At 41.0% G+C, this 13,508-nt stretch overlaps 1 protein-coding gene across 2 annotated transcripts in view; it reads right to left on the reverse strand.

The window, feature by feature from the left end:
* Positions 1 to 11,065, reverse strand: part of LOC102314625 — a 31,645-nt gene extending 20,580 nt beyond the window's left edge. Inside the window, exons 1-6 of one of the 2 annotated variants that reach the window (XR_006055364.1) lie at positions 10,806 to 11,063; positions 4,744 to 4,803; positions 4,311 to 4,331; positions 3,862 to 4,137; positions 2,841 to 2,928; positions 2,050 to 2,276 (exon numbers count right to left, since the gene is read on the reverse strand). Coding sequence is in view for 1 of the 2 variants with exons in the window: in XM_005941207.2 (XP_005941269.1) it covers positions 2,050 to 2,276; positions 2,841 to 2,928; positions 3,862 to 4,137; positions 4,311 to 4,331; positions 4,744 to 4,789 (658 nt within the window). In the remaining variant the exon portion in view is untranslated. Of the gene's footprint in view, positions 1 to 2,049; positions 2,277 to 2,840; positions 2,929 to 3,861; positions 4,138 to 4,310; positions 4,332 to 4,743; positions 4,804 to 10,805 lie in introns of both variants that reach the window. The other variant, XM_005941207.2, reaches the window with a different exon arrangement.
* Positions 11,066 to 13,508: the final 2,443 nt, after the last annotated feature.

The raw sequence follows: 13,508 nt of genomic DNA on the forward strand, positions 1-13,508 counted from the left end.
GCAGAACCAGGCTCAGGGAGGGGCGGGGCCATCTGCTGCATGGGATGAGAGAAGGAAGACAGGATAAAAGACACGCAGTGGCAGAGAGCCAGAGATTAATATCTGTTTGGTTTTCTGTTTGAGTCTTCATATCTTACATTATCTTTTTGTTTCTTACGTTTAGTTACAGTTACTGCTCGTACAAAAGTATTAGTTTCCTCGGGTTCTTCTTTTGTTGACTTCTCATTTTGAGTTTACTGTTGTGTCTTCAGTTTCCCTGTTTAGTTCCTTTCTGTTTTAGTTTGTTAGTTAGTTGTGTTTTAAATTTAGTTTTACTTCCCTTGTGTCGTTCTCCTGATTAGTTTCACCTGTGCTTTGAGGCTCAGCTGTGTCTAACTCCCTGATTAACCCTCAGTGTCTGTGTTTATATAGCCCCAGTTTCCCTTCGTCCTTTGTATCAGCAACTGTTAATTTTCCCTCTTAGGTTCCTGCAATTGAGTGTGTTGAACATCTGTTTTGCATTTTGAGCCTCATTTATGAACTCCAAATAAAAAAATTTGTTTTCACTCTATTATTTTGTGTCTGTGAGTCCTGCGTTTCAGTTCCCTTTCACACCCCCAACAAACAGCAGTGGGCAGGAAGGACCCCACTCTGACTTGGTGGAGCACGGAGAAACTATTGAGTATGAAGCAACATATCAATCATTCATTCAATGAGTCTGCTGCACTGAGGCTGGACTGAAATATGGGATGAACTGATTAGAGGTTAATGAGTTTTATTAATGAAATTTGGTGGACATTCATCCTCCCAATGAGATAAATTACTCATGACATTGAAACACAAAACCACACAGTTATGAAAAAGAACATCTATATTACTCATAATAAAGTCTCCCACGAGGCTTAGCCGTATATTGTTATAATACTAGTTAATTAAAATGGTACATAACTACATTATCTGCATGAAAGTATGCAAATGTTGGCATTTAGCTCAAAGACCAACCTCACAGAAGCTCTTGTGTTGCTGTAGAAACTCAGCGGTGTTTTAATTTCGGTGATATTTATCAGTCTTCAGTTGTAATATTTTGGCTCTGTAACCTTCACCAAAGTAAATGTGTTTTTGATTGAGCTCAGAATCCCTATAGGTGGGTTTAACCTTTTTTTTTAATATATTTAATAAAGACTTTGACCTTTTCTGAGATTAAGGATTTTAAGACAGTGGCACTCAGCCAACACAACCATTTAGCGAAAATCTAGGAAAACCTGAAAAGCACAAAAAGCAAATCACTTATTAAAAACTATGGAGGCTTTAATAAATGACGGGCACATCGAGCTACTCAGCTACTTAACCTCTAGAGACCCTTTTTCTGGTTCCAGGACATATTTATTAAGAGAAAATTGGAGACTGCCAATCACAACACAATAACTGAGGAGGCCATCTGTTACTACTGTGACTGCAGTAAACACAGGATTGAGTGCTTTTTATTTCCTCAGGAACATATTAGAAGAGCTGAAGTTAAGACTTTATTAAAAGCAGGTTCAGTAACACCAGCTGAATGATTGTCTCATGGCTTTTTTGTCACTTTTGATTAGGTAGAAAAATATTGCAAAAACTTTATAATCTCTATTTCAAATCACACTCTGAACTAACAATACTTAAAATTAGCCTTACTGTGCATCAAAAGTTTTTTTCATGCATAGAGCCCAAGGTTACTTATTTTTACCTGACACTTTATTTTATTGACTAAATTGGATTTTTTTCTCCTCAGGCAAAATTTTAAAAGTGTAGCCTTAGGCTTGTGTGGTTAAGAACTAAACACACAAACCCCAGTTGGGTGGCAGAGTCACTGCAGTTGGGCCAAGCAGAAAAAATAATACATGAAGTGCAAATACGTTCGGGGAAAATAAACAAGAGCTGTGGTAGAATTTAAGTAAAATACAAAGAAAAGAGCTACTGACTGACAGGAAGTCAGAGGCACAAAGCATCTGCACGCACACAGAATGACTCACTTTAACACCGAGTGATCGATTAAAGCCGACAGGATGCTGTAAAGCTCAGATCTTCACTTACCTCTGACATTCAGGCAGGTCCGAATCTTGACTTTGCCCTCGCTGTCTTTTACTGTAAAGCTGCCTTCATCTGTCATCCTGACCGAGTGCAGCACCACACGCTTCTCCGACACGCTGAGGCGTTTCATGTATTCTTCTGCCAACACACCCGTCTGGTCGTACAGCACCACAGGTGGAGGCTCGGTTGTGTACTGCGTCTCTGACTGATTAAGTTGAGACGGACTGGGCCTAAAAATGGTGAAAAATCAGAATAATACAGAACAGATAAAGTAACACAGTGACTGCGATTAAGGATGTTTCCAGAGATGTTAACCGCCCTGTTTCTTCTTCCCTTTATTAATTCATTTCTGGCTTATTTCAACACACAATAGATGTAACACAGAAGGAGCTGGAGAGCAGCCTCTGTATTTGTTTTATTGTTATTCCTTTGTGTGTTTCTAGTCGTCCCCTCTCTCTGTCATGTGTGTCTTTCTGGTTTGTTTTTGGTAACTGTTTTTCTTTGTATGTCTTCTGTGCTTTTACTTAATGTTTCCCTGGATGTTCCCACCTGTTTCCTAATGTGTGATCAGTCCTCTGTGTATACAGCCCTTTGGCTTTTGTCACCCACCCATCTGTTATCTCTAGATTTCTGCTTTGTGTTCCCTTTTTCTAGATTTTATGGCATGCTTGCTTTTGTTTTTAACCATTTCCAGGATCTTCTCATCACACTGTTCTTGTTTAAGTCAAAACATTCAAACAATCTGTAAAGAAAATGATTCCAGCTTTGGTACTGATTCACTCTGATGACCATACCTGAACTCCAGGGTGATGGGTCCTTTAATGTTGCTAAGATGGATGTAGTAGGTTTCTCCGTATTTGACAATTTGCTCCAAGGCGCAGTCTGATCATCGACACAGAGAACAAACAGTCAAAGATGAGAAATTTGTCATGTTGTGGCAAAAGTCACCTCAGTGTAAATATTAAACTCTCAGGAGAAATCTCAGTGAGCCCAACCCTCTCATGTCCTCCTTCACTACATCCATGAATGCTCTGTGTCATCTTCCTCTTTTCCTCCTGCCTGGCAGCTCCATCTTTACCATCGTCTGTCCAGCATATCTACTATCTGACCTCGGCACATGTACAAACCATCTCTTGGTTCTCTGACTTTGTCTCCACCTGCTTAACCTGAGCTGTTCCACTGATCTCCATCTGTGCCACCTCCACCTCTGGCTTCTGTCTTTTTGTCAGCACCACCAACTCCAAACAAAACCCAGCAAACACACCACCTCTCGCTATCATCTTCACTCTTGCTGCTATCCTTTAGTCATAATCACTCCTGACACTCGTCTTCACCCTTCACTCCACCCTGTCAGCGCTCTCTTCTTCGCCTCTCTTCTGCACTATTGTCAACATGGGTCCTATATCTTCATGTACGTAAAGCACAGTGTGTATCTTATCAAGCTTATGTCAAGTAAAGTCACTTTATTTACAAAGCACATTTTTAAAAACACATGAGATGCCCCAAAGCGCTTTTGAGTCATCTAACATGACGTGTTGCGTTTCCTTTTAAGATGGTGACTAATTTGTATTTTCTGGCTTCCTGCAAGTAAAACCTGGTCTGAGTTGAACAATCTTTGCTGTAAGATACGTGAAATTTAAAAAATCAAGACCGATCATAGAGAACATTTATAATTTCTTTCACAGTTATACTGCCGGCCTGCACAGAATGTCTCCTTCGCATTTCGTATCTCTTGTGTCAGCGTTTTTCCTGTTTCCAAACCACATTTTAAAAAATCTAACTTAAAGCACATGAAGAAGACAGAGGGAGGCTTACCCTTGACGATGAGTTTGAAGTGCCTTTCAGTGTTCGGATTGTTGGTGTCCTTGATGATGTACGTGCCCTCGTTCTGCTCCTGCACGTCCTCCAGCACCAGGTAGCCCAAAGTGTTGGAATAGGAAATGTTGTGATTCACCACTTTCCCCGCTGTGATCAGCGGCATATCGTAGGACTCGCTGGTCGCAGATTTAAAGATGACCTCGCTGCCATTCCCGCGTGGGACATCGATGTGGACGTCCTCGCCAAAGAAAGCTGTCCTGTGTTCCGTTTTTACTGGTAGAAGCAATCAAGATGTTTTTATTAGATATGTTGAATTACTCTTTTTGTTAGTTTTTATACTTGGCTTTAACCTGAAAGCACAAACACTGTCTTTGTCATGTATATAATATAATAATCCTCAAAGAGCGTTCTCAGGCGTGCATTAACATCCAAACAACCATTTTTACCTTTTGCAGATGCTGGCAAGACTGTGGGAAAACAACAAAAGATTAGTTTAAAATGAGTTTATTTGAATGCGCATTTCTTTTTAGTCTGCTGGATTATAAAAAAAACCTTTAAATCATTTCCTTTGTTCCAAGTGAAAAACCACACAGCTTCCGCAGAAAGCATTAAAGCATTTGAAATGTAAATGCCGCCAATAATGACAGCTAACAATAGACTGGATGCAAAAACAAAGAGCCAGATTCTTCATTACAGGCGAAATGAAAGGAAATAAGTGGAAATTAACTAGATCAGAATGTGTTTTAGCTTCTTTGGTGAGGCTTTCACAGCATCCATGCTAATCACCCAGTTAAAACAAATGTGGTTTTGCAGGAAGTCTGTTTCAACAGTTCATCTATCTAAACTCTCTCCCTGGTGACTGATTATGTTCTTGCTTACCCGTGCAGAACAGGACGCTGAGCACTGCGGCGCCGATTACTTTCATCTTGAACAGTTGATCTGTACACAAAAGAGAAGAGAAACCCACAGACAATACAAAACAAATTAAAAAAGGCTTTTTATAGCAGGATCGTGGCTCCAGGTTTTTAAAAAAAGCAACATTTCCCATACGGTAATTTTATTTGACAAGATATATTTGTTAGCTTCTGTGTTTAATTTAGAAACACCTCGCTAAGGTAGAAGCATGCCAACTTCAATTTTTGTCCTCAAGTTGAGGAGAAGCACCCAACCCCGCCCACCCCTAAATTCTCTACACCACTGTGCGGCATTGAGGAGCTTTTCGCAAATTAGCTCATTAAATATCTAAGAGTAGACTTCCGCCAACACTCTTTGGCAAGAAAACCTATAGTGCTGTTGCAAAGTCAAATATATTATTAAGTCAAGTTTTATAGATAAAGTGTCTTCAAGACAAAAACGTGACGTTGTGCTGCGCGAGCTGAACAGCGGCTCCTCGTGTCTCCCGTGGTGCTGGGAGATAATCGGCTTTCCACTCACGACACAGGATCACAAACTGCAACGGAGGACGAGGGGAGGAATCAAGAGGAGAAAAAAGATGAAGAGTAAATGAAGACAAAGTAGGAGATATTTAAATGCAAGAGTGCACAGCCACTACTTTGGGATGATGAGCTGGACAGGAGCCAGCTGGCACGAGGGGACTGACCTTTAGCTGCAACTGCACCGGCTTACACTAAGCAGTAGTAGCATAGTTATTAAGGTGGGATAATTAGATGAAAGATTAAGACAGACACGATGAAACAGCTAGAAACAAAAAGGACTAGAAAGATTAACAACATAAACTGGTTAATGCAAAAATCGAATGAACATTTAGGGATGTAGAGACGATCAAGACGACTTACTGAAGCTTAAACTGAGAATCAGAATGAAGAAGAACTCTGACAGTCGGCTCGCTTCAGCATTTTGCATGAACAACATGAAACCACGGTTTCCATCGTGTCTTGTATCTGTGGTTCAGGGTGGTGGTGGGGATTATAGTTTCTTATCAGCCTTATCAGCCTCCCTGAGTATTGTTTCTGACTATGTCCATCTCTTACAAGCACAGTGTACCCATCTACCAGCCAGAGAATACACCATGTCACAAAACTGACATGACAACCAGCTCACTGTACTTAAATGGCCTCCACAGTCGCCAGATCTCAATCTTTCCCTTTGGGATGTATTGAAATGGGAGGATCACATCATGGATGTGCGGACAACAAATCAGGAGCAACTGTGTGATGCTTTCATGCCAACACAGATCAAAATCTCTGAGGAATCTTTCCAGCACCTTGTTGAATGTTTGCTACAAATAATACAGGCAGTTGTGAACGTAAAAACGAGTCTAACCTGATACAGTAAGGTGTGACTAATGATGTGGCCACTGAAGTGTATACCCTGATCTTTCATTATTTGTAGTCCAAATGGACTACAAATGGATTACAAGTATTACTGACCAGTTAAGCAGGCCCCCATTATTGTAAATCAATGCTAAAAAAACAGTAGTCAAGTACTCAGAGTAGCTGTCGTTAAAGTAGGCCTGAATGCTCATTTCCAGCACCTTATACTCATTTTTTAAATTCAAGTGGAGTCCAAAAACAAGCAACATCCCTTACATTATTCACAGGTCAAAATAATCCTTTATCATCTTATACTGGTGTAGTGCCCCATTATATTCACTGTCTAAAACCAGCTGCTTCGGCTTCTTTAATTTTAAGACCAAACTTCATTTAAGCCACTGTTCTTCTAACTAAATGTCCCTCACAGACAAGAGGTAGGTGCTGCACTATGAGTTCCAGCTACACATGCAGTATTCAGGAGAACGTCAAAGAAGCATTACAGGAGTCACTACTTCATGTTCTTCGTGTCTGTGTCCATCTTGTACGCACAACCCTGTTATAAAAGCTAGTAATAATCCTGTCGGGGAACACGACGACATGTGGGTGTAAAAGACTGACATACTGTCGAAGTATTAAATTAACTGCAGATTCACATCAAAGACTTGCATTCATCTACACAAATCCACTGTCCTAACACTACACCTGCAATCAGGCTGACACTTGGATGACAATAATCAATCCACCTGCTTCCATCCTTGGCATTGTTTCGACAGCGCCACTCTAATGGGGCGGCTGACACAACCGACTTCAAAACGCCTGCTCAGCAAAACAAAACACACAAACAGGCGCGGGCTAAATATGTCCGCTTTTAATTTGAAACTTACTGAACCTTCCACATAACTCTGAACAACAAAGACGAAATGAACAGGAATGCCAAATACCTGCTGATAATTCAGTTTTTATTCAAATAAAGTGGTTCTTCCTGCTGATTACAGATTTCAGCCTGCAAAAGGTTATTAAATTTAAAGCAGGTTTCAGAGCTCTGCAGCATATTTGGAAGTATAATTTATTTTCCTGCCTGGATCCAGTTCAGGATGGTGGAAAAGAGGGAATCACGGCATCTTCAGACTGAGAGAACAATAAAATGCCACTGCGTTTCTGCCAGCTCCTTCAGATGAGGGATTAGAGTGCTATTTAAAGAAAGAAAAAAAGAGGTGACAGCCCATACACTTTCCTTCAGCACATCAACACATGTGAGGACATTTCAAAATGACACCCTAGCATTACTGTGGACAGGAAAACTGTTCCAGAGGCTCTTAGTCCTTTGCAGAAAACACAGTAATCATAGCATATTTTCTAATCGCCGCCCTTTTGAAGCAGATTTAAATCATCTCACTTTAATGTTCTACAGTGGCATTAGTTCATTGCATGTGTGAGTGCTCATGCTGGGCTGCAGCAAAGACATAAATCACAGGTTTGATTCATTGATTGAGAGGAAGCATGCATCTGACGGGAAAATGACAGGCTGCTGCTGATTACATAAATGTACACATCCACTTTAAAAACATGGAATATCTATTCAGTGAAGTGCGGTGGGAGTAGTGGCTGTGCATGAAACAAAACTCACACCTGACACCACCGGTTTGGATTTCTTCAAGTGCAGGTATGATGATGCATTTTCCAGAGTTTCTGGTTTTCTAAACATCTCACTCGCTGCGTCAGAGGAAGGTCATAATAAGCTAAGAAGCCTGTTATACAGATGTAATCGTTGTCCTTTGGCTGAGTCTCTCGTGTCCATTTATAGAGGCTGAGTCTAAATGGGGTCATAGCTCCCATGTCTCCTATTATAACTAAAAGGATCAATCAAACTATACAAGGCATAGCATTTAGTGAAGTGCGTATGACACGTCCAGCAGCCGCCCCGCGGTGAGAGGCTCGGAGGGTACATCTTCCCGGCTGATCTCATCAGTCTGACATCAATCGTGACTGACGGATTTAAGAGCCTTTTCCACCTCATCGCTGCTCTCCCACACAAGACGGAGGGCAGCAGCATCATGCCTCCATCCTCCTCCTGTTTCAGTATCAGCTCTCTCATCTCCCACCTTCAATCTGATTCTGGTTTCCTGTTTGTCTTTCTGTACTTCTAATCTTCTCTTCAAACACTTTCCCTTCTTTGTCTTCTCTCTCATTAATTATCCTTCTGATTCCTTTCAAGGTTAGTCTGACTCATAAGCTGTGATGATAGCGCACTAATGTCAAATATCCTCCACCTGTACTGAGACAGCAGTGACAGTTTCTCAATAACATCAGAAGACGTGAAGGTTTGGGGTACCTCAACTCTCAAAAACTGTGTTGTCGCACCAGTGCAAGCACAGGTGGAAATGAGAGGTGGACATAGTTTTGTCCTCCACACTGCATCATATATAACTATATAATAAAAGGTAATATAATCATATGCACTGAAATCTTTAAATATGAATTTGAGACAATAAATCACCTTCATATGCCTCACAGTGTTCCAGAAACCAGTCTGTGATGCTGAGGGTCCACATGCTCGAACCCCAGTGCCCGCCGACACAAGTGGTGGGTCCACAGGGGGGCTAAACCTCGTTATCTTTTTTTGGCTGTGCCCAAACAGGCCCCATCTACACTGACCTGGTCACCAGACACCTCTTATAGTCCTGGCTCTGAGAGAGAGAGCCCCAATTTCCCATTTCCAGGTGAGGTTAACCGACTCAGAGAACGCTGTTCTGTTAGGGTTTTCCATCGCTCTTTGTCTGATTCCTCCCCTGAGACCAATTTGCTATAACCCCCTTTCACTGCGGTGAGGTGCTGATTTCTCGGGGGGGTTGATCTATGATCTACTATTCTCCAACTCCTTTACTTTGCAAGAAATTAACTTAAGATGCTATAAAAGATAAAAGTAGCTTCCACAGAAGTGCAGAAAAGCCTTAAACCTGAATTACTTTTAATGGCCAGCAGGGGGCGACTCATCTAAACTTCCAAAGAAGGCTTTGTAAGAACAGCTCTCTGTTAGCTTGCTCCACAATCTCAGTAGACACTTTCCTGATGACTTCATAGGCTCTCTCAGTGGTTTCAGGTCATACTGAGTGAAACTTGAAGTTTGGGTTTTTTTAAGCTTTGGTCATTATTAGAGGTAAAAGTTGATGTGCACTCCTGACATCCACTTTCAAAACACCAAGATGGGAACAGAGAAAATGCTTAACTGACACTTCCCTTACTAATGAGTGATGGTGGCTGCATGCATCTTTTATACTGACAATGCTGGTAATGCATGTTTATGGAGGTCAGCTGTGATGGTTATAACTCGATGACTTTTCAATTTTCAAGTGCTATTTTTTCCTAGTAGCATTTTCCTATTTCCTACCTGCCACACCTAAGTGGTACCTGGTCCCTTCTGCACCACCTAAAAATGCTGAACATCACTGATGTTCAGAATGCTAATCCAAAGCTTCTCCCTTGTGTCCATTTTCCAGTCAGAGTGATCAGCAGTGGAACTTCAAATCTAAAGATGCTGCACCTTCAAGATTGGCTCCACTCTGTGGACTTGCATGCACTCTCTTCTGCACCTCCACCCCCATCCCCCCTTTAACCCCTCCTTATACAGCTCACAAAGCCAGAAGCAGCAGCTAGTGCAGCCAAGGGTGTGTCACGACCAACACCAGCATGAATGGGACCGGTCCCAATTTGTGGATGTCCAGATAAAATGGAGGGGAGTAAAGGGACAGAGTGAACATGAATGGAGACTCTCTTTGTTTCATTAATTCACAGATGTCAGAGGGGTAACAGTAAACCATCAATTTATGGTTTAAGTAAAGAGTAATCAAATATTGGCACGTCACTTAGAGGAGATTTGTAGCAAAACGAACCCTAATAAGAAGCATTTTTCATAAATATGACGCACAGACCGGTGGCTTGGTTCATGTACTTACCACAAAATAAAAGCAAGGCTTCCCACAGTTCACCACAGCACTTATTCATCCATCCATTTTCTTAATAAAATGTAAATGACTTTTCAGTGACCAATACTTCACCCCTTCAGCGGGAGGCTGTGGTGTGTGCTATAGTGCATTGCATAACGGTTTCTGCCTGGAAAATACCCTGTTTTCAGACGGGTATTTCCCGAACACAGCACACGATAATGCACCACAGCCAGGGGCAGCACGGGATCATACGCTATACAGCATATCGAGCGTTAAACCACTTGGCGATCTGATTATCAGCATGAGTGCAAAGACTCTGCTTTTTCAGTGGCGTCAGCAGAAATACGAATGAATTTACAGAATTAAGCCAAAATTAGGAGAAGGGAGGAGGCCACTGTGCGCAGTGGCACCATGCAAACAAACGCAGCGCTTTGATTTCTGCCTGAATGCTGTGGAATTTGCAATTTTCCCGGGAAATTCAGAAAGTTTGCCCCTAATGTAGCGTTAATTGCTTTATTATTGTGTGAAGGAAATCCCTGTAACTGCTGCCGCCGGTGGTTACACGCCCTACATCACCGGTGCGAGCGCTCAACACAAGCAAATAGTGAAAACAGCGAAGAAAAACTGCAGAATTTAACCCACTACCTCCCTGACTGAGCGAAATCACGAGGAAAAAAAGACCAGTCGTTGTAATATGCAATTATAAATGGATGAGGGTAATTACCTTTGTCAAGCCTCAGATCCGAAAATCACTGGACAGGGAGGGGCTCAGGAGTGATGGAAATGTTTTTCCTTCTTTATCTCACCAATCTCGTCCACCCCATCACCCCCCAACTCGACAACTAGAGACTTCAATGAGGCCGATTCGGGAGTGGGCTGAGGACTTTCGGTTGATGTCGGGTTTGTGGACCATTTCATTTCGGCTTTGCTCGGAAAGCTTCGGTAGAAAGCGTCGATTCTGGCTCGGAGCCACAAGAAACCGCTCTGCAGTTTAACCTCAGGCCACCATCACACATGCACGATTTCTCCAGCCTGTTGTTCAAAATTACCATCGAAAACAATTTTATGTTAATTTTTTTTGCATTAACGTTTTTCGTACATTTACACAATTATTATTTTATAGTATTTATTTCTAACAGCATGTGCTCGTCTCTTATTTTTTTCAGTTACATTAAAGCGCTTTGTTCCTTTGCAATCAACAAGATTCACATAAAAACACAGACATATTTAATCCATGAAGTGGTAGACAACCATGAATGAAGAAAGCCAATTACAGGAAGTGACAGACGCACCTTTTAAAATCAATATTAAGTGGCATGTGAATGGTCTCCTGTTGATCACAAGCACAATGTGATTAACACGCTGCAAAAAAAAAGAAAGAAAACCCCTTAAGCTGTATAAAACATGCAGAAGCTTTTGCAGTGTCATTAAAACGCATTTTGCTGAGTCGGCAAAAAGATTTGCATTATGTTCTAATGAAGACATTGGGCAGCTTCGTACTGTGCACTGTCACAGTGCACACATAGAGCTCCAGTGCTGCAATAATAAAAGTTCCTCTGTTGTGTATTAATGCAAATATTCAGCATTTGCATTAATATGCTGCATATCTACAGTAAATTCAACAGATATCCTAAAGATGTACAGATAACATGATGCTAATGTTGCAAAGGCAGAAAATTATTAACCAATGGATGTAGGGCAGACAAAATTAGAAAGCAGATTGGCATATTAGTTATTAATATAAGAGAGCGGGTGCAAATCAGATCAAGTTTCTCAGTTTAAGCTGGCATCCTGTAATAAAGTCTGATCATGTATTCACAGAGAGTAATGTCAGTATGAGGTGCAAAGACCCAATTTCCAGTTTTTATTGAGCTGTAATTTAAGGGGCTGGCAAGTTACCATAGCAACTTCTAACTGTGTATAGTTATCTCTTTTTAGTCTAAAATCACAAAAGTATTGAAAATAACTCCCTGCAGATGTGTAGCCAAATCACAACAAGTTGTTAGACTGTGCTTCTGTGTTTCATCAGATTAATTTATTGCATACATGTGTGATCAACAGCTAAAGCATACATGAGGTGGGAGTAACTTAATATGCATCTTTTCTTCCTATTCTAAGCCATCACCCAGCTGGGTGAGCTCTGCTTTAAAACAGCATTTTAAAAAACAGCTGTTCTCTTTTTGTTTGTGTTTGCTGCTAAATAGTAGAATAAACTCATCGATGTAATTTGGAGGTATACTAGACCTCTGTATACCAGGCCACAGGTGCTCATCAGTCATGGTTGTTTGTAGGTGTTTTTAAATTCATTTTAGTGTGGAACAACTGTTTACAAGCAGCAGTGCTTAATGTTACTGCACCAGCATCTTAACACAAGCAGAAAAGTAGTAAAAGCAGTACTGGAACAGCTCTTGTCATTGTGCCAGAGAATGATTGACAGCACTCTTCTCCAGTAAGTTTGGGCAGTTTTTAGACTCTCTGTTTTTTTATTGCATTTTACTAGATTGAACACATTTGTTGTCAGTTTCTAAAAATAATTGTTTTACAATTTTTATATTTTAATTTTATTAAAAAAATATTAACTGAGCCACTTTGACTCATCACATTTCATTTATGTGAAAAAAAGACTTTACTTTATTGAAACATTTTCATAGTCTAATGCACTGTATTATTCTACTTTATTTATTTATTTATTTGTCTTAGAATGGATGCAAAAATCTGGACTGACCCAGAGGGTCATTTCTGTTTTACACTGTTAGCAATAAATCAACAAGAGATCTATGTTGGATGTAAATTAGCGCGGTCTTTCATCTTCCCGGCTTACTGTGGAGGTGCTGACCAAGATCCCGATTTCCTGACTTGTACTTCTCTGTTGATGCTGTCCAAGGTCCTGATTTATGCCAGCCCCCAGCGTCACTGTCTTCGACTGAATCACAGCCTCGACCTGCCAGAGGTGCAGGCCCTGTATAAGTGCTATTTATCTGCCTATTTGTGGAGTCTGGACATTATTATACTTGAATTAGTTGTCCAGACTTGACGTGCATATGTGCTGAAGATGTTTAGATGCTCATTCATCACTAGGGGAGCCTCTGATGGGCCTCAGATTTGCTCTGCAGCAGCACAGCGACCCCAAACACACAGAGGAGTTATAATGAAAATCTTCAAAGAGCAACGAGCACTGCAGCAGATGGTAACCTCCTCCCCCCACAGAGTGAAAGGGATCACTCCTGCTAATTTTTATTGAGGCAGTTGTGTTTGTGCTTATTGATCTATGTATTTACTGATGTATCATGTTTTAAGTATATGCATCTGCAGTGTATACAGTATAGGTACCCAGATTTAAGATGTACATTAGCAGAAAACAGGATCAACTTTAACCCTGTTTGACTATGTTTTGGTTATTTGTATTTAATCCCTTGTTTCTTACCTG

The sequence above is a fragment of the Haplochromis burtoni genome, unplaced genomic scaffold, assembly GCF_018398535.1.
Source record: "Haplochromis burtoni strain Fernald_Lab_line unplaced genomic scaffold, NCSU_Asbu1 Contig_305, whole genome shotgun sequence".
Lineage (NCBI taxonomy): Eukaryota > Metazoa > Chordata > Actinopteri > Cichliformes > Cichlidae > Haplochromis > Haplochromis burtoni.